General features: G+C 37.9%; 3 protein-coding genes across 10 annotated transcripts; 1 reads left to right on the forward strand and 2 right to left on the reverse strand.

The window, feature by feature from the left end:
* Nucleotides 1-4,768: 4,768 nt before the first annotated feature.
* On the forward strand, nucleotides 4,769-6,350 carry LOC114286944 (uncharacterized). Its single transcript, XM_028230172.2, has 2 exons — nucleotides 4,769-5,068; nucleotides 5,519-6,350. Exons 1-2 carry the CDS (start codon nucleotides 5,054-5,056, stop codon nucleotides 5,975-5,977), a joined length of 474 nt encoding a protein of 157 aa, XP_028085973.2. The 5' UTR covers nucleotides 4,769-5,053; the 3' UTR covers nucleotides 5,978-6,350.
* A 1,220-nt stretch (nucleotides 6,351-7,570) lies between these two features.
* LOC114286991 (26S proteasome non-ATPase regulatory subunit 2 homolog A) lies at nucleotides 7,571-16,880 on the reverse strand. Of its 8 annotated transcripts, none has more exons than XM_082884001.1 (14): nucleotides 16,741-16,880; nucleotides 16,582-16,652; nucleotides 16,316-16,475; nucleotides 16,022-16,053; nucleotides 15,114-15,272; nucleotides 10,150-10,371; nucleotides 9,714-9,827; nucleotides 9,415-9,629; nucleotides 9,192-9,251; nucleotides 9,019-9,088; nucleotides 8,790-8,871; nucleotides 8,641-8,700; nucleotides 8,222-8,388; nucleotides 7,571-7,827 (listed from the first exon to the last, which is right to left on the reverse strand). In XM_082884001.1, the coding sequence occupies exons 2-8, from the start codon at nucleotides 16,597-16,599 to the stop codon at nucleotides 9,498-9,500; spliced, it is 837 nt and encodes a 278-aa protein (XP_082740127.1). In that variant the 5' UTR covers nucleotides 16,600-16,652; nucleotides 16,741-16,880; the 3' UTR covers nucleotides 7,571-7,827; nucleotides 8,222-8,388; nucleotides 8,641-8,700; nucleotides 8,790-8,871; nucleotides 9,019-9,088; nucleotides 9,192-9,251; nucleotides 9,415-9,497. The 8 variants fall into 8 exon arrangements, with proteins under 8 accessions (XP_082740127.1, XP_082740124.1, XP_082740125.1 ...); XM_082883998.1 differs by having other exon boundaries at nucleotides 16,024-16,196; XM_082883999.1 differs by lacking the exon at nucleotides 9,192-9,251 and adding an exon at nucleotides 9,252-9,324 and having other exon boundaries at nucleotides 16,024-16,196.
* On the reverse strand, nucleotides 16,854-17,568 carry LOC114286992 (uncharacterized). The gene has a single exon (XM_028230221.2). It carries the CDS (start codon nucleotides 17,566-17,568, stop codon nucleotides 16,873-16,875), a length of 696 nt encoding a protein of 231 aa, XP_028086022.2. The 3' UTR covers nucleotides 16,854-16,872.
* Between the last annotated feature and the right edge of the window lie 3,397 nt (nucleotides 17,569-20,965).

A 20,965-nucleotide genomic window follows, 5' to 3' on the forward strand; every position in this document is an offset into this window, starting at 1 on the left:
TGAAACACAACAAGGGTGAGCTACTTGGTGGGTGGTTTACCGGAAAACCCTTTCGACAATCAAGTTAACAATCCAGAGAGAAGAAGAGTAGAGAGAGTGAGTAGTGTAAGTTGGCTTACCCTTTTTCTGAGTGAAGTGCCTTATCTAGGTTGCTACCTTGCTTTCCAAGATTGTGCACGCATTACTTGTGAGAATGTATTTGTATATATTAGGCATTGTATATATTAGGCATGTTTGTGATGTCTGTATTTCCTTTCTTGGTCCCATTCTTATATTTCTTTTTTGGTTAGTCGTTAGGGTTATATAAACTAGTCTTGATTTAATTGATACACAAGTTGAATATACAGAAAACTTACTTGGTATCAGAACCAAAAACTCTAGAAACGGTTGCCCTCTCTCAGTCGTGAGTTGTAGGTGATCTTCTCCCCCAATCGCTGCTTCAATCGAAGTGGAAATCGTGCCTCGTCTTGGCTGGTTGAAGTCGAGTGATCTGGTCTCGTATTCCTAGGTCGATCGACTCTAGTTCGTGATCATCGGTGGTTTCTCTCTCTCTCTCTCTCTCTATGGAATCATGATCGTGGTTTGGTTGACCTCTCTCTCTCCGGTTCGACTTTGGTCAATCGACTTCTGCTTCTACTCTTCGCGAGCCCTAACACTGTCGTCGTCATGTGTCCTTCTCGCGTATTTGCCGACCACAGTATCTCTCCCTCTCAGTTGCTTCGTGATTGATTCGTGTTGGTATCTCTAATTACTAGTTGTTTATAGTGATAACAATAGTGTTCTGCTTATTACTCTTTTACCCCAAGGTTCTCTAGAAATTACAATTTGATCCTAAAGTTTCTCGGTTCTTTAGTTTCATCATGTCGAAGGATAAAATTCAGGCTATCAACTGCAGGATCATTGGTGCCGACTATGGTTGTTGGTCCACCGTTATGAAGAATTTTCTTATGGGTCAAAAAAAATGGGGTTATGTGTCTAGGTCTATACCGCGTCCTTCGAATTCAAAACAGGACAATTATCTGGTTTCTTGTGACACATGAGATTGTGACAATGCCCAAATTCTAACTTGGCTTCATAATTCTATAGAAGATAGCATTGGAATGATGTTATCCAATATCCTACTGGTAAAGAGGTGTGGGAGTACTTATTTGGCGTCTATTAACAGTCTAACTTCGCCAAACGGTATGAGTTGGAGTCCGCTATTCAGAATGCTCGTCAGCAGGATAAATCTATTTAGGATTTTATGTTGAGATGATGGGTCTCTAGGATCAGCTTGCTCTTATGGAACCTCCTTGTCTTACAGCCCTCGATGCTTATGTGCAGTTTAGGGAGAAGGGTTGTCTGGTGTAATTCTTGACGGCTCTCTCTCTTCAGTACGAGGCTATCCGTGGTGGCATCCTTCACCATTCTCCTCTCCCTTTTTTGAATGCTATTATTCGTGAGCTTTTTTCCGAAGAAACTAGTCTCAATACAGCTAGTCAGACCGTGTCTCTTTCAGTCTTCTTAGTACAACCATCCTTATTGGCGACTTCATCTACTTCTCAGCTCAGTCTTCTACCAAGCCCAAAAAGGGGCCCTTAGCATCAGATGAGTGTGCTTTCTGCCATCAAAAGGGTCATTGGAAGTACAACTGTCCCAATCTCTCATTCTCTCTGCCTCTGTTCCGACGCCATTTTGGGTGAGGTAGTTCTTACCGCTACTTTCTTCCTTAATCACATGCAGACTCCCATACTCTCTGGTCAATTCCCTTATAAGGCTCTATATTCCTAACCTCCCAATTATTTCCTCCTGCGTGTCTTTTGGGTTTGTTTGTTTTGTCTTCATTTCCCGTAAAGATCGGACCAAACTCAGTGTCCGGTCTGTCTTGTGTGTCTTTTTGGGCTACAGTCTTACTTAGAAAGGCTATTGCTATTACGACCCTGTTTCTCATCGCCTCTATGTCTCCTGTCATGTTGCCTTTCTCGAACGTCTATCTTACTTTTAGCTTCCCCCTCTCATTGCTCCCGTTTCAAAAGAGAACATTGACCCATTTTCTTCTGGGGTCCCATCAGATGAGTATATCTCCACTGTTCCTCCTGAGGTCATTCCTACTTCTCCGCCTACGTCACCTATGGCTCCTTCTTCTCATTCGGCTACTTCTTCCCTTCCGTTGTTGGTCTATTCTCGTCGTAAGGCTCCCCCACCACCAGTTGTCTCTACTCCTGTTGCTGCTCCTTCTGCTTCTAACAACTGTAATCCTGCTACACACCGCTATCCTTCTCGTGAGCGTCGTCCTCTAAACAGGTTGGGTTGGTCTAATACATGTTTTTCTGCTTTCTATTGTACTTTTTTGTCTACTATTCACTCTTTTTCAGAACCTCAATCTTACAAAGAGGCTTGTCAGGATCCTCATTAGATTCAAGTTATAGAGGATGAGTTGTTTACTCTACAGAAAACTTGTACTTGGGAGTTGGTTCCTTTACCTGCTGATAAGAATCTAGTTAGTTGCAAATGGGTCTACAAAGTCAAGACTCATTCTGATGGTTCTCTTGAGTGTTACAAAGCTCGTCTGGTTGCCAAAGGTTTCTCACAGGAGTATGGTATTGATTATAAGAAGACATTCACTCCTATTGCCAAAATGACTACTGTCGGTACTTTGATTCTATCGCTGCTGTTCATTCTTGGTGTCTTTATCAGATGGATGTTAAGAATGTTTTTTTTAATGGCCATCTCACTGAGGAGGTTTACATGCGTCCTCCCCCGGCCTTCACCATTCCTCTGGACAGGTTTGTTGCCTTCGACGTGCTCTGTATGGCCTAAAGCAGTCTCCTCGTGCTTGGTATAATCACTTTCATTGGGTTTTATCCTTCTGCTTTTGAGTCTACTTTATTTTTGAGACATACCTCAATTGGTTTTGTTGCTTTCCTACTCTATGTGGATGATATGATCATTACTGGCTCTGACTCTTCTGCTATCTCTGAGGTCAAGCAACATTTCTTCTGCACCTTCGAAATAAAAGATCTAGGACCATTGAAGCATTTTCTTGGTATTGAAGTTGCTTCTTCTCCCAAGGGCTACTTTCTGTCTCAGGCCAAATATGCCAATGAGGTTATTCATCGTGCCAGTCTTACTGACACTAAGATTTCTGATACCCCCATTGAGCTTAATGTGAAGCTTGATGGTGTCCCCCTGGATGATCCTACTTTGTATCACGAGCTTGTAGGCTGCTTAGTTTATTTGATAGTTACTCGCCCTGATCTTGCTTATGCTATTCATGTGGTTAGCCAGTTCGTTTCTGCTCCCCACTCTCAGCATTGGGCTGCTTTGGTTCGGATTCTTCGCTATCTTCACGGTACTATCTTCCAAGGCTTGTTGTTGTCTTTTACTTCTTCCCTGGATTTGGTGGCTTATGCTGATGCTGATTGCGCTGTGATATGACTGATTGTAAGTCCACTTCTAGTGTCTGTCTGTTTTTTGGTGATTCCTTGATTTCTTGGAAAAGTAAGAAACAAATCATTGTTGCCCGTTTTACTACCGAAGCTGAGTACCGTGCTATGGCTCATGCTATTGATGAGGTTGTCTAGCTTTGTTGTCTCCTCTCTGACTTAGGCATTCCTCAGTCCTCTCCGACTTCTCTCTATACTGTGACAACCGAAGTGCTATTCAGATTGCCCACAACACTGTTTTCTATGAACGAACGAAGCACATTGAGATTGATTGGCACTTCATCCGTCAGTACCTACAGTCTGGCTCTATCTCGCTTTCTTTTTTCCCTTCGACTCTACAGCCTGCTGACTTCTTTACCAAGACTTACACCACTGCTCGTTTTAGGTTTCTTTTTGACAAACTCTCCTTGTTTTCGGATAAAAAACCTTGAGTTTGAGTGGGGGTGTGAGAATATATTTAGATATATTAGGCATGTTTGTGATAACTGTATTTCTTTTTTTGGTCCCATTATTGTATTTCCTTTTTGGTTAGTTGTTAGAGTTATATAAACTAGTCTTGATGTAATTGATACACAAGTTGAATATACAGAAAACTTACACTACCTTCTTTGTCCTTCGCTAGACGCGTGAATGTACTTCTCTCTATTCTCTTTACACGTGTACTCGTCAATATTGTCAAATAGTATTAGCCAAACCGCCAAACAGTATTGATGTGTACTTTGAACGGTCCTCCATACATGCATTCCATTGGGACACGTGGCTCATCCATACTTAGCTACCACTTGTGATTGAATTCTACTTCAGCTGTCCTCAACTGCGCTAACTCTGAGTGCTCTTATGTCAAGTAAACTCAACTTGGCTCTGCTAAACACCTTATAGCTCGGCGAAGCCCTTCAAGTCCCTCCGCGCTTAGTGAATATCTTCAGCTTGCCGTCTCAATAGCCTTCTGCATGCTAGCTTGGTCCACCAATTAGCTTAGCCCAACCCACGGTCCAACTCAAGATGAGATAGCTCGGTCCGAACTTATGGCCTCATCTCAGCTTTGCCCCAGCCCATTACCAAGTCACGGGCCATAACCCAAGTTTATCATCCAACTTGACTCATCATCGTAGACGAAGAATAGCTCGGTCCATTTGTTTGGCATAAATTCCCCTCTCGATATTTTTCATTGACTTTTTTTTTTTTTTTTTTTTTTTTTTACTAAAAACTATAACAGAATGCTGAAAATATTTTTCATAAAATATTATTTGAGAGCATCAAAATTATCAATAGGTCACCTACATGCCCGACTGCACCAAGCACAGAATCACACAAAACCAAAAGAAGATGGCCCATGCGAAAATGGTCTCCGTTATACAAACAAGTACATTAAAAACCAGAAAATCTCTCTAGGGTAACATTACTAACAGATAAGATGTCAAATTCCAAAAAAATCCTTCATGTGCCCCCACCCCTCTCTCTCTCTCTCTCTCCTCATTTTTTTCTCCAATCCTCTCATAAACTCGAGGCCTCTGCACCACTATATAAACCTCTCTGATTGATTTATTCTTCATCCCAAGCTCCATCCTTCATTCTCTTCTTCATTTATCTTGATTTGCTTCTATTAGTCTTTTTTTGGTGTTTCAACTATGGCCACTGTTGAGGTAACTCAAATCCCCAACCAAATTCATTTGGGAGTTTGATTAATATAAAAATTAGAATTCAATTTTGTGTAGCAATTAAACTCAACTATTCTGTTTATTTTTAGAGCTATTATTCTTTCTTCTTAGTTTTTGTTGTCTACATACTTGCTCATCTGATCGTCATATCTTATGATGTCATGGATCTCTATCTGCAATTGAAACTTCTTTTATGCAATATCATTCAGAAATATGTTTTTACAGATATTGATTAATAAATGTTTAATTTTTAATTTTTTTTTTCTCACTGGAGAACCCAATTCATTGGATCAAGAAAGGCATGCTAGTTTATAAAATCAAGAGTGCTAGCTGTTACAATAATTTCTTCTTCACTAGAGTAGTTAATATGATTTGAATCAATCCAGTAAATAGGGGGCGATTCAGTAGTTATTCTCAAATTGTTGGGCCTTGCAGGTTGTGTCAGCTACACCAGCACACCAAGAGGAGATTAAAGAAGAAACTAATAACAAGGCTGAAGAGACAACCAAAGGAGAAGAGGTAGTCACCACCTCCACCGCACCACCACCACCGGTGCCAGCGGAGGCTCCTGTAGAAGAAGCGAAGGAAACAGAGACGGCAGTAGAACCAGAGGAAACCAAAGCTCCGGCAGCTGAAGTTGAGACTAAGGAGGTGGTGGAAGAGGATAAAGTGGTGCCTGAAATAGCAGTTGTAGAGGAGAAAGAAGAGGAGAAGAGTGTTCCAAAGGTGGCACAAGAACCAGTTGAGGAGGAAGAAACTAAGGAAACTACAGAATCCACCACTGAGGCGTCGGTGCCGGAGCCGGAACCAGAAGCAGTCACTGAAACCCCAAAAGATGATAAAGTTGCTGCTGCTGCTGAAGAAGAAAAACCAGTTGAAAAAACTGAGGAATAAAAACCTATATGGAAGTTTGGCTTGGTGAAAAGTTTGTGATGTAGTTGTCAAAGTTCATTTTGAGTATTTCTATTAGGTGCAACAATAAAGATATATATATATATATATGTAGTAGTATATGGGGCTTGGAATCTAGAAAATGCATATGATCCTGGCAACTTGGATTGTCCAACGCCAACTTGCCACGGGGAAAGCATGCAATGGAGAGGGTTCATGCCACGTGGCACATGGTTATTGGTTCTAAGTGGGTAGATTTAGTTGTATTATTGTGCATGTATGGTTGAGCAAAATGGGTTATGCCAGTTTCAAATAATAATAATGTATGATGGTCTAGTGTTTAATAATAAGTACTGCTGTTCATTTTCCTTTCAAATTGGGACTTTTTTCATCGGGGAGAAAATTGAAATTGAGACCAAGTCTTTAACCAAATTACTAACCTACATTATGTTCTAACAAAAAATACAAATTGAAAAATTAAAAAATTCCTGAGATGTTTATTTGTGATTATGCATCAATTTTAACTAGTAAATAACAATCACAATCAAACAATCAAAGACGAATCGACACAACGATTTAACGTAGAAAAATCACAATTGGAGCACCTCCAATTGTGATAAAAAAACTATGGGCAAAAGTTACAAAACAATCCATCAAAAAGAAAAAAAAAGAATTAAACAAGTGTACTCTCAATTACCTAACGAATCCACATTCAAATTGAATCGACCCCACTGTGCCTCTTTCACCACCATACGTATTCACCTCGGAATTGTCTTGCTCAATGTTGAATCCGTAACGATGATGTCGAATCGACGACGATGAGCCACTTTGGAATCCACAAAAACTTCAGGCTCAAATTCTACGGAATCCACCGAAAAACAACTCTTTCTTTTTTGAATAAAATAAAATAAACAAACCTTTTGATATAATTCACTCAATTTATGATATAAACTCTCACATATATCAAAGAAAACAATCAAAGAAGCTGTCATGATCCGAACCCGTCCATATAGATTAAGCACTACCAAAAACTGGACTTTTTGCGACGGTGTCAAACGTCGCAAAAGGTCCTTATATCGTCACAAAAAACTTTTTGCGACGGAGCAGTGACGGAAAATAAGGGGTGGCAGAAAGGGGCATGACAAAAAGTATTTGTGACGGTTACAAACCGTCGCTTTCTTGTAGCGACGGCTAACTAATAGTTTTTGCGACGGTTTCGCTTGACACAAAAAAAAGGGAAAAAACGGCATTTTTAGTGATGATGTTGATTGCCGTCACAAAAAACCTTTTTTAGTGACAGTATTTGCCGTCGCAAAAAGTATTATTAGCGATGGTCTAAAACGTCGCCAAAAAAGTAGTATTAAGTTAATATCGTATTTGCAACAGTTTAAACCGTCGCAAAAGATTGGAACTAATATGTATATGCGACAGGTTAACCCGCTGCTAATAAAGTAAATGAGAATTACATTAGTGACGGTTTATTATTGTTGCAATAAAATTATTTTTTATAAAATCATATTTTATTAAATATTCCCTATGCAAATTATTAATATTTTCTAAAATACATCCACACCCACATCTATATCCACATCCAAATTCACATTCAAAAAATCATATACCAAGAATAATATATGTACCTTGTAACAATTGTCAACCAAATATTCTTTACAAAAATATATAAAACATCCTCCAACAATACTAATAATTTTTTATATTAAAGAACTTAAATTTTTGTATCGAAAACAAAACAAAAATATCGACATTACAAATAAAAAAACATATTTATTAATATCAATAGTAAACTCTAATATCGATATGCGGAGATATCATCACGTACTCAAAAGGGGTTGCATCTGCAAAAAGAAACCAAAAAAAAAATCATCATTTACAATATAATTTATTTCATGCTTGCAGAAAATGTAAAACATTTGATATTTATTTCAAAAAATAAATAAATAAATAAGATTATTGATATGCGAAGATATCATCACGTACTCGAAAGAACACACAACCAAACCATGACATATCTACACTACATTTTTTTGTATCAACTATTCTAGTATCTACATAGGTTATCTTACTCTACTTTTAGTACGTAGTAGTCACTTCAATGGTGGAATATAATTCCTAGAACACCAAATAAGAGATAAATTAAATGTCTGCTATATAAGGCAGAGATGAGAACCACGCAATATGAACATCAATCATAACAAGAACAGAGAGAGTATATTCAAGGGAAATACCCACCTGTATGAAAAGCCAGAGGGCATCCATCACAAATAATCAGATCCCCTCCAGCTCCACATGTTGCACACATATCATCACTGCTTCCAGTAGCCAGATTTTGTCCATTAGCCAATGACAGAGCTATATCATGAAGCGCCAGTCCGCTAGAAGTATAGATGTTCCGGCAGCTGGAATAAACAATGGAAAATATTAATTCAGCATAGCGTACTCACAATCACTGAACCAATGATTAGTTTTTTAAGGCTACTCATGGTGGGCGTCTAGCAGACCATCCAGCATGAGCCTCAAACTTCGAAGGACTAATCTACTCCCAAAGGAAAATAATCTCATAACTGAGACCTATAAATGTTAGGGGGAAAGGGGGCAAAGAGAAGGGGATCCTAGCACTTTATTCAGTAAGTGTTGGGCTAATAATTTACCTCAGTGTGACAACAACTACAAACTATTCCATTTTCTTGTTTGTAGCCCCCAAGTATTCTCTGCAATAAAAAATAAAATATATAAAATGAAGAAATTGAGAAAAATGTAAACACATCAGCAAAAGAAGAGAGTGCATCGAAAAAACCACCTGTCATTTGGAATAGTGAGCCAATTCAGCACCATCTAAAAGTCCATTAGGCATGAAAAGTAATCGATGTAGATCATTATCCCTGTAATCAATGTGCAAAATTTTAATAAGCATAAGACTTCAAGCCAAGCGGAAAAAACCCCAGAATTAGAAGCAGACTTCTATTAAAGTACCAAGAAAACTAAGACACTTGACCAGGGAGAGGGAGAAAAGAGAGAACAAGTTTTACCTTTTCTTGGTACGACCTTCTGCAGTTTTTTGTCTGTTTCATAACTGAACTAGAATGGTAGAAGCTTGGCCTGCACAAAAGATTGCAAAATCAGTGACAGAGAATGATGAATCTCATTTTAGTAATCAATTCAATGAAAAAGAATCTTGACTGCTTCAGAAATATGAAAATACCATTGCTACTTCTATATCTGTATCGTGACTAAGTCTGCTTAATGTGTCTTTAACGTTTACCTGGGTTAGAACATCCAATCATAAATTATTTGGCAATATTACCCATGGAAAGTAAGTATATAATCTTGCTCGACTGCAATTGAAACATTGTCAAGGTGCTCAGCTTGGCAAAAGATATCTAAGGAATTTTTTGTTATTGTAAACACATCCAAGGATTGATTACCTTAGGGTTTGATATATAGAGGAGACCAAGAGCCAAAGGAACTGCCTTTCGGATATTCTGCTCTCTATACTGTAAAAGATGCTCTAACAGCGAATAACCATTTCAAGACCCAATTCTTCAGCCATTGCTACCATAGCAATTCTAAGTACAGTCGGTCCCTGGTGGGTTTCTCCCCTCTTAAGATGTTGGGCACACTGACCCAGAAGGTATTGGACCTGTGTGAAAAAAGAACGGTCAGCTACTTTCATCAACATAACAGAGCGAACCCCAATTCGAATTGAAAGCCTTAGAGTAAGCACCTTGAGCACATCCCCAATCCCAACATAAGCACAGGAAAATAGGATCATGTCACAATGCGTCCTAATTTTCGTATTTAATGTCTTTGAAATCTCTGCAGTTCCCTCTACACTTTTCTGTTAAAAAACAGGATGGGATTTCAAAAAAAAGAAAAGAAAAAAGAACGATAGAAATAACAATTAAGTCCCAAGTCTATAAGGCGCAATCTGTTGTCACTAAATAATAACATTTCATAGACAACACCAAAATAAAAAGGAAAAATATCATGCAAATCAGAAATGGGGAAACTACTTCCAAATCAATGGAGTGCAAGTGACAGTTGTGTGTGCATGTTTCTGACTTGCACTCCATTGATTTAAAAATGAACAAACTATGATACACTACCAATAAAATTATAGTATTAATTAAAAACATTCTTAGCTTGTGATTTCAAGTTACCTGCTTCCCAAGATATAGAAGGTCGAGTCCAAGAGGCAAAAGACAAGTGAGGGGCTGCCCCAATTTAGACAAATTTTGGTGTTTTAATGCAGATATAATTGTCTGAGAAATATCTTCATCACAGGAACCAACATACACCAAACCCAATGAAATTGCAGTAAATACAATCACATCCAAAGGCATTTTCTTATCTTCAAGGACACGAGAGAATTTACTACGGATCTGACAAATAATGTATAATTAGTCAGCTTCAATTGAAAATAAACATATCATACAAAAAAAGTGGACAAACAAGTAAATAGGTGTTTTTGTATTCCAAAGATAGGAGACCATTTACTATGGATCTGAGAAACAGTAGTTTAAACAACTTTAACCAAATTTAACATACAAAGAAAAGGAAATGAATAGATGCTCATCAAATTTCTCTCTCTCTCTCTCTCTCTCTTTCACACACACACACACACACACAGAGTTATATATGTATATATAATTTCAAACTTCCACAACCTAAGACCATCATTTTATGGAAAAATAAATAGAATAATTCCGTTGATGTGCCTCGTGAATCATAAATGATGACAAAAGGTGGCCCATGTATACCACACATAGTATTATTTTCATGGGCTTCCAAATAGCGCCAAAAAAAAAAAAAAAAAAAAAAAAAGAGCAAGGAATCTCACTTGTGGACATTGGGCACCAGCATAAGCAAGGCCCAGACCTTAGTTGCAGGAATCGCGCAATCAGGTGACGAATCTCCGTGAGAAACGCGATTCCGCGTTTCTTAGAAAGAAACGTGTAAGAGTCGCGTTTCTGTAGAGAGAGAAACGCGATCCTGTCCTAGATAGGATCGTTGGTGGCTATAAACAAAAACCCTAACTGAGAGAAAGAGGAGAAAGAAGGTGAAGAACCTGAAAGTCGTCTGGGTATGTCCTGCTTCTTCGCTTCGTTTTTCTTCTCTCTCTGGCAGATTGTCTCTCTCTCTCGCTCTCGCAGATCGTGTCTGGCAGATCGTCTCTCGCAGTTCGCCTCTCTCTCTCGATCTCGCAGATCTGCTCCTTCTTGTCGATCGTCATCGTCTCCTTCGTCTTTTGCCTTCTCGCAGTTCGTCTCTCACTCTCTCTCTGGCCACCGTTATCTGACTCTAAGTAATATACTAATATATAAATAAGATAAAACATATATAATATATAAAACATATATAATATATATCATATATATAAATAATATATATAATATATTATATGATTATATATATTAATATATATATTTAAAAATAAAAAAATATATATTAACACATTATTATTTTATATATATCATATATATACATATAAATATAAAATATATATTTATGAGTATATATTATACATATTAATAAAAAAACACAAACAAATATATATAAAATAAAAAAAAAATTAACAATAACACATTATTTAAAAATATAATAAATAAAAAAATAATTAATGTGTATTAAAATAAAAATATTTATAAAAAAAATTCTAATGTGTATTAAAAAAATATATATATATATATATATAGTACCGCTCCCCGAGGCGCTCCCAACCTAAGAAACTTCTATCGGCTCACGCTTCCCCGCTCCCGCTCCCGCTTCGTGCAACTAAGGCCCAGACCCATTATTGCACCAATTTTGATAGAAAAATCTTCTTTATCTACATAATCAGCAAGAAGTGGCAATGCCTCAAAAAAGAAAACTTAGATTTCAAATTAAATATAACAATCATAGGTCTTTTTTGCAGAAAACATGACATAGAACTCACAAGATCGCATTCATGCTCGACACCGCAAGTTAAGATACCAACTGCTAACGATGCACTAGCAATGACATTCTTGTCATCACTGTGCAAATACTTATCAATTTGGGCAAGTCCAGAATCAACATCCCACAGAGCAGAATCATGCCCTACAATGCGTGAAAATGATAATCCTACAATAAAAGAATTTGCAACAACAAATAGACTGGTAGTAGAGAACACAATACCAAACTTGCTGCAGCACTGGCTTTTCCATGTGCTTTATTCTTAAAGACCCAATTTCCTGAAGAACCACCACTTGAAGCTTCAGATGGAACTGTCATTATGTAACAACCCACATTCATGTCCTAGTCATGTTTGCATGCATTTATATGTTTTGCCATGTTAAGTTTGCATTCATGAATCTTGTCTTGTTTTGCTTAAGTGTTGCTTACATGCTTTGTCCCTTCCCTGCTATGCCAAGCTTAGGTCATGCCAAGCCTAGGTCATGTTAAGCCTAGATCATTCCAAGCCGAGGTCATCTTCAGCCTAGAATTATTTTGGAACCACTTTGTTTGACCTCCACCTTCGCCCTGACATATTGGCCGAGATGTCATTATCTAGGCCGAGGTGTTCATCACCAAGGCCGAGATGTTACCTTTGCACCTAAGTGATCTTGTCCTGGAGTGGTATGACCTAGACCAAGGTGTGGCGCATCTAGGCCAAGGTGTGGCACAGCTTAGTCAAGTGTTGTCCTTCCTAGCCGAGGTCATTGTCACCTTAGTTGCCGAAGCTTTGCCCTTAGCCGATGTCATCATTTGCCGGAGTGCCTTGCCGGGTTGCTTGTTAGATACACTTTGTCATAGTCTTGTCTTGTCAATCTATCACCTTTTGAGGAGAACCAACCAGCCGTTGCCACGTGTCCAAGCTGAGTGTTAAGTCAGCCGGCAGAGGGAGAAAACCTATCATTTCTATATCTTTGTTTTGAAGAGGAGAGAGAAGCTCTAGGTGAGGAAAAGGAGTTCTTGAGAGGAGGTAGATTTCCAAGCTTGATCCCTAGAGATCGAACCATTAGATCCGTGTTTTAAAGTTAGATTCTTGATCTGCTCATGTTATTCTTTATGTTCATGTTATTGCATTGCATCATTGAATATGATTTGTAAGCCATGCATTGCTTTGAAGTTCGGTTTTAGAAAGAGAAAATAGTATTCATGTGTTCTTCAAGAAAAGTCATGTTTTGATCCGAAAGTTCATGCCAAGATCCATGTTTTTGTGTTTGTTTCCTTATGATCTTCAAGTATGGGTACCCAGGTCCATGTTTTCGAACTCATAGCATGAAATCCCAGATTTTGTAATAAAGAAGTTATGATTTTAGCATTCATATTCTTCATGTTCTTCACGGGTGGAAACCCAGACCTCCAGACCTCACTTCCCTAAGTGTAGTTGCCGAGATCACTCTTGCCTAGATCACACACCTAGGCCAAGCTTCGTATCTCACCTTGGCCTATCTTGCATGATCACTTACACCTTTAGTTTGTCTTGTACGCACCTCGACATGCAGCCGCACGCCGAAGCCTAGGTAACCACACCTCGGCCAGGAGGTGTGAGACCTCGGTAAAGACCTGGTTGGTACCCAGCATGTCTTCCTGACATGTAAAGCAGTGTTTTAACTTCCAGCATATTTTCCCGAGATCACTTGCATGCATGTAAGACTTATTTTGAGAAGTACATTCAGTAGACTTTGCCATGTGTTTGTAGGACTTGGACTTTTGCCTTGATCCCGACGTCCCAAGAACTATGTGAGTGGTATTTTTAATAAAGTTATGTTATAAAGATTTGATAAAGCCTTGTTTCGTTTTGATAAAAGCATTTGATCAAGCATGAATGATTACCCCTATTTTTATGTATCAAGTAAGCTTTGTTTTGATGACATTCTCGGAAAGTCCTTAGTGCCAGGGGACTATAATGCAACTGCACATCTTGTTTTGAAAGTCCTTAGTGCCAGGGGACTATAATGCAACTGCACATCTTGTTTTGAGAGTCCTTCCGTGCTAGGGGACTTTAAGCCTAGGTAGCACCGTCCTTTCGTGCTAGGGGACTTTAAGCCTAGGTAGCACCGTCCTTTCGTGCTAGGGGACGTTAAGCCTAAGTAGCACCCTTGTTAAGATATCGGCCACCGACGGACTATGAACGGGTGTACTCGATGCTGAGGTTATGTTTTTGTTTTGCCCGGAATGTCATCATCCCTTGTATTATGTAGATGCTATTAACATCCAAAGTAAGTAAGTAAGTAAGTTTTGTAAGATCAAGGTTGATGAACTAGATTCATCCCATGTTTTGAACAAGCTATGATATATGTATTGTTTTGACAAGGACCTCGGGAATCATTCATCTAACCCCTTTATTATTTATACCATTCACTGAGTATTCAAGCTCACCCTCCCTATGTATATGTAGGTAACAAGCAAGAAGTCGGCTTCGCCGAGATGTGTGTTTTGTATGTATGTCATGTTGGCAGTGAGGATGTCGGCAATCTGGAAGATTATGTTCCTTGACCTGTAGTTCATGTATTTTGTTTATGTCGGCTTGTGGAGCCCTTTTGTTAAGATGTAATATGTATTTTTGTACTTTATTTCATTTGTATTCAAGTTGTAAAGTTATGTAAAGATGTATGCCATTCCATTTGACTTATGCATGGCTCTTATGGACCACTTGTATTGTAAATTATTGCTTCCGCACTTGTGAGCCCCATATATTTATACTCTGATTGTGTGTGAATTTTTGAAAGTTGGCCTTCAGTAATCTCGGATTACTGGCTTTCACGGCACCATTTTACTAGGGGCGGAATGGGGTCGTGACACATTAACTTGTCCTGTGACGATAAAACCAGTAAATGATACATGAACCTGCCCCTAAATATTTGCCTCTAAAATTTCCTATGTAAATGAACCACACTTTTACATGACCAAAGCCAACATTCAAAAATGCATTAACAAATGTAGCTGCCAAGTTCTGGCTGGTTGAATTAACACTTAAACCAGCACTAGCCCGGCCGTGAAGCAAATGTGCCTGGTTAAATAATACCAGGCTTAATGAAGAAAACAACTTAGGAATAACATGTGCTTAGAAATTCCTTTTAAAAATGCAACAATTACTTCAACTATCAAAATCAAAGGTGATATCAAGAGCTAGTATGGATATCTTAGAAATCTCAACCTTATAAATATCCTCCGAAGATTTGGGCTCCATGACCTCTATATCACAAGCAAGCATAAGATAACCTTCACTTAACTTGCCATTGTTGTTAATTCCTTGCAATGTCTCCCTGCATTCATCATCTCCAGACATCTCTTCATCGAGAACAAAAGTTATACGCTGTATGAAAGAAATTCAATGAGCAAACAACCATTTAAATTCAATCAAAAAGGAAATTAACTAGATGTCATGCAAAAAGGGTAAATAGCGCAAGCCCAACTTCTAATAAGGCATTTGTTATCTTTACATTTGCCTTTCTACTTGCCGTAATGACTTTAACTGTGATTTAGGTGAGATGTTAGCTCCTAACCAAGCACCTAACTACATAGATTTTGTGTGTATCATACAACCTATCCTTTTTTTTCTTTTTTTTTCTTCTTTTTTTAAAAGGCATGTATAACACACCCTATCTATACAATAACTTTACCATCAACATCTCACCCAAAAAGAATATAAAAAATATGGCATGCCATATTATTTCAAAGCAATAGACAAGACTCCATATTGAGATATCATGTCTAACAGATGAAGCACAATAAAAATTACATGACTAGAGTCTATACAACACCTCATTCTACAACAATCAAGCTGAAATTTAAGAACAGGGAAAGATACCATTTCCATGAATAAACTAGTAGCTTATAGTATTTTCATGGGAGAGGCAATCTTGAGAGTTACAGACAAGAAGAAATCAAAATGGATACATGATTCATTAAGGAAATATATGAGTTCTACAAATCTTGAACCCACCACTATAATAATATTGGGAAATGAAACAGCAAAAGAAAGATTAAAATGGATAACAAGATTCCAAGGAGAGAGAGAGGGGAGGAGAGAGGGAATAGCACAAGTTAGAAAACAAGACTTACACATGTTGACCAAGAATGTAACAAAATTGCTTCTTCAATAGCAGATCATCACAAGTTGTAAAAATTTGCCAATAAATAAATAGTGTTAGATAAACAACAGAAAAGTGCATCCCAGGAACACTGATGTGACGTCTCTGCTCAGTTTTAACCATATGACTGTTTTCTTGGAGACTTTCTGAGGGTAAAAGTGAACGTCAAAATCAATTCAATAACTAAAAAGAAGAGCTTTTGCAAAATGAACAGCTGATGCCTAAAGCACTAAAAAGTAAATTAAAAGCTTGGAATCAGCATCACCTTTCCAAGCCTGGAAAGACTCTTCATTGACACTATGTGGTGCAGTCTTGAGTTCTTGGATTACACTATATATTGGCTTCCCATTCTCCAAGTATATGTGGTTACTCGGGTGTCTAGTTTTGCCACCAGCATGCAACTCAAACTCATAGGCACTGAGTATCTGCTTATACCATTCAATTGTATGGTAAACCAAACAAAATGCAAAAAACCAGCCAAATGACCACAAAAAAATAAATAAAAAAAAAAATTGAGATAAAACAACTTACCTTGGAAAAAAAAAGCATAATGAGCAGCCACACAAATATCCACAGCCTTTTACAATTCCAGGAAGCTTTCTCTACAATCATTTGAAATAGAATAAGAGTTCCACATATTTTAAAGATTGAGTGAAATTTTACCAAAATAAAAATGGAACTACCACATACCTCCTATGAAGTAGTAACATACTTGACCCGACCTCTTTCTAAAATCCCAGTAGATAAAAGCTTTTTAACAGTTGTGGGATAACTATCGGGAAGAACCTTCTTAGACATTTTCAGTTCCATATTAGGTTGACATCAAAAAGTTTTGCTGCTCTCATCAACAACCTTCCCATATGAACTTATTTCTGTATTCATATCATCTGATGCTGAATGATTCCACTGGGAAATTCCATCAGACCCAGATCCCACTGCTATTGCAGATAACTGATTACCATAGATCTCCTTACACTTGCTGAATTTGAAGATAATTTTCCTAATACCAGTGGAGCTGAAATCTTTTGGAATCTCACATACAAAAAGGGACGTCGATACTGCTCCAGAAGTATCATTTTTACTCTCCTCTTCTTCATTCAGGCTCTCCTCGGTACTTAAATTCCTAGAACAAGTGGACGAATTCTCACCAGAAACAACTTGGTTATTGCTCACCAACTTGGCCAGTTGACTACTAACAGTCTGAATGCTGCAAGCATTATCTGTTGGAGACAAATTTGGGTTTGAAATTTCTGAGAATATTTCATCGTTTGAAGCTTCCTTAACCTGCTTGTTAGCACAAGACTCCAATTCAGTATCACTTAAAGCATCCTTTGTCTGCTTCTTTGCCCAACCAGACTCCAATTCATGCTTGTTAGCACAAGACTCCAATTCAGTATCACTTAAAGCATCCTTTGCTTGCTTTTTTGTGCAAGGCTCAACTTCAGTATCGTCCCCTAACCATTCATGACCGCGCTTCGATTCAATTCTTGATGAATTCTCGTTTTTCCATTCCTCCATTGTCTAACACTGCCACCAAGACTTCCCCTTCCCCTTCCCCTTCCCCCATCCAAACACACCACCTTTATTTTTTTTCAAATCTATAAGATATTAACAGTTCCAGACTTCAGACTCCTCCACAACAGCACTCAAATTGCCCAATCGAACTAAGAAACAAAACCCTAATCCAAATATGATTGAAATTGCACACACACACACATACGCACACTGATTGAATTAGGATTTGAACTAGCCTGCAAATGAATTTGAACAAATCTACAATTAAGTGGCACCCTCTTTATCATTCAAGCAACAAAACCCTAGCCCAGCCACAAACCAACGTATCACACAATGAAACAACCTATTCAAACCAATCAACTACCACCCAAACCTTTTCAAACTCAAATTGGTGGAGAAAAGAATTGAAATTTGATTCAACATACCTATTACGTACCCCTGATTCCAAATTGACAGTGAAAAATCTGAATAAACAATAACAGTTCTTCGAGATCCAAAGGTATGAGCACGAACCACCTTTCGAAAAAGAAAACTTCAATACGTACATATATCGAATTCACAAAGAAGACTGGGACATGTATATGTATATGTACTGTTGGAGTGAGATCGAATTGAAGGGAATGAAAGTTAGGGTTTTCTTTGCATTTCTAATTGGTCTGTAAGAATAGCGAACGAAGAGAGCGCCAACAAGGCGAACTGAAATTTTGGGTTTGCTGTTGACATTTTATAGAGAGGGAGAGAGAGAGAGAGGAATAGAAGATTGGCGACAGTGAGAGCGAAAGCAAGAGAGAGATATTGTGAGGGTCTGTGCGAGTGAGAGGAAAGAAAATGAGAGAAGAGAAGGGTAACCTGGAACTCTTCCACGCTGGTACTGTTGGGGCTGCGAGATAGACGACTGGGAGCGAGAGAGATAGAGTGACGACTAGGTTTTTTCTTTGATCTAATGGAAGAGAATACTGAGAGAGTAGAAGAGAAGGAAAGAGGCAGGGTGCGGGAAGGAAAAAAAAAAAATCTTTTGCGACAGTGGAATGGATGGCGTCGCAAAAGCAATTAAACAATCGCAAAAAAAAAATGACGGGTAACAAATCGTCGCAAAAGGTACTAATTTTTGCCACGGTCTTCGATTTTCCGTCGCAAAAAATTACTTTTGAGATAACTTCGTTTGCTGTAGCAAAAACATGGTATTTGCGACGATTTTCAGACCGTCGCAAAAGGTTCCATGGCTAAAGCTCCATTTTTTAGTAGTGAAGGTCATAATCGGTCAGTAATCATGAGATTACCTATAGCCTCAAATAAGAATAAACGTATCTTATTAGCAATAAAGGGGCCAAAGCGGAAGCAGACTTAAAAATTTTGTTTAATGAGCTGTGTTTACATGACATATCAAAAACATTTTTCATATACATGATAATAACTCACACCACATATTAATAGTTAACATCTTGTACACTCAGGATCATTCAAACATATAGTCAAGTATACTAAAAACTTATACACATAAATGGTGTATCATGACCAATGGAAATAAGAAAAGAAAATACAAAAGGTTATAAACAAAGCTTCTTGCGTGAAGCACGTGGGTTGACTCGACAAAACTCGGGTTCCCTTCTCAAGCTCCACTAAGGCTGGGGTTGAACGTCCCTTTCCTCACTTACATACATATAAATAAGAGTGAGCTAATGCTCAGTGAATAATACCTAAGTAAAGGGATTATATGAATGAGGTTCATATTGAATACATCAAACCTGTAATTTCATATACAAACGACCTTAAGCTCATTTTGTGTTTTTGTTGTATACGTCAAACGGCCTCGGGCCCATTTTGGATTCTTATCGAACATATCAGATAGCCTCGGGCCATTGCATAACTTTGTCAGATTTATCAGACAGCCTGGGCCCAATTCAAATACTTCAAACATATTAAACGGTCCCGGGTCTATTATTTTCCATATTCATATTTATGCACATTTCATGTTCATGATAATGATCACTTTTTTATTCAAACGGCCTTTGTCCCATTACATTCATATTCAAACGGTCTTTGGCCCATTAAAATATTCAACGTAGCAAACGACCTCAGGCCTAATTCATGCATATCAAACGTATCAAACGGCCTCAGGCCCAATTCATACATATCAAACGTATCAAACTGTCTCAGGCCCAATTTATACATATCAAACGGCCTTAGGCCCAAATCATGTTCTTCGCAGAGCCTTATACAAAAATTAGGCATATCGAATACTCATTCATAATTCAAATCAACAAATCCATGAAGTTTATACAAAAGTAGCATTTGAAAAATAACATACTTGAAAATATTTTTACTAAGATATTACTCACAATGTTCCGTCGATGGATTTGCCGTCGCGTTTGACCCTACACATTTCATAACACATTGGGTCACAAGGAATTTAATCCATTCTTAAGTTGTTTATTTCTCTTAGGCCTCTTTCTTATTCCTTTAGTTCATTTACAATGCGCAATGCATGCCTAAGAGTACTTAGAAATGAAAGAAATTGAAAATCGGAACATGAAACAACTTTTCAAAATTCCTGAAACAGGGCACTCCGCTCGAGCACAGCTTTGGTCACTTGAGTGGTTTGTAAAACTATGTGAAAATACTAGTTGCATGAATTTTACGCTCGAGCGAGATTTCTGTCGCTCGAGCGAGGCGTCTCACAAAATAGGGTTCGCTCGAGCGTAAGGTTTGTCGCTCAAGCTACCGTGCAATTCTTTGTAAAACTTCTGGAAGCTTGATTTTTACGCTCGAGCGAGACTTTTTTCGCTCAAATGGACAGGCCAAATTTTGGAATTTCCAGCATACATTTTGAGCTTCAAAACACAACTCTACATGATGTAACTTGCATTTTATGGCCTATATGTCAACCACACAACTTCTATCATGATATAAATGTCAATTTCACCAGATTTGAAGCTCAAATTCTCATAAATTCGTTACTTAAGTTCAAATTTCTCCTTTATTTCATAGCTTCAAACTCATGCAAACAAATCTTATTTCTTGGATCTTTCATGCATGTGAAGTGTAGCTTCTATATTCATCTTAAATGGTACAATTGATGTTCAAACTCATGAGACTCAACAAAATTATGCATGTATGTATGATTTGGTGCCATATTCTTCATGTTCCAAAAATCACCTTCCAAACACAAATATGAATCCTTAGAATTGAGTTTCATACCATGGTAATTCTTACATGCATGTATCAAATGACTCTCAAATCAACATGAATTACATGTTTCATGCTCAAATATGCAAATTCATGGCAATCTCAATACATATTAATTTCAAATTCATTATAATCAACTCAATTCTTGTTTTTAATTACATATTATGCTTGAATTCACTTAGTTATGAACTTAAACTCATGAATTTGAGTTCGA

This window comes from Camellia sinensis, chromosome 8 (assembly GCF_055761805.1).
Source record: "Camellia sinensis isolate YWXY chromosome 8, ASM5576180v1, whole genome shotgun sequence".
In the NCBI taxonomy this organism is placed as follows: domain Eukaryota; kingdom Viridiplantae; phylum Streptophyta; class Magnoliopsida; order Ericales; family Theaceae; genus Camellia; species Camellia sinensis.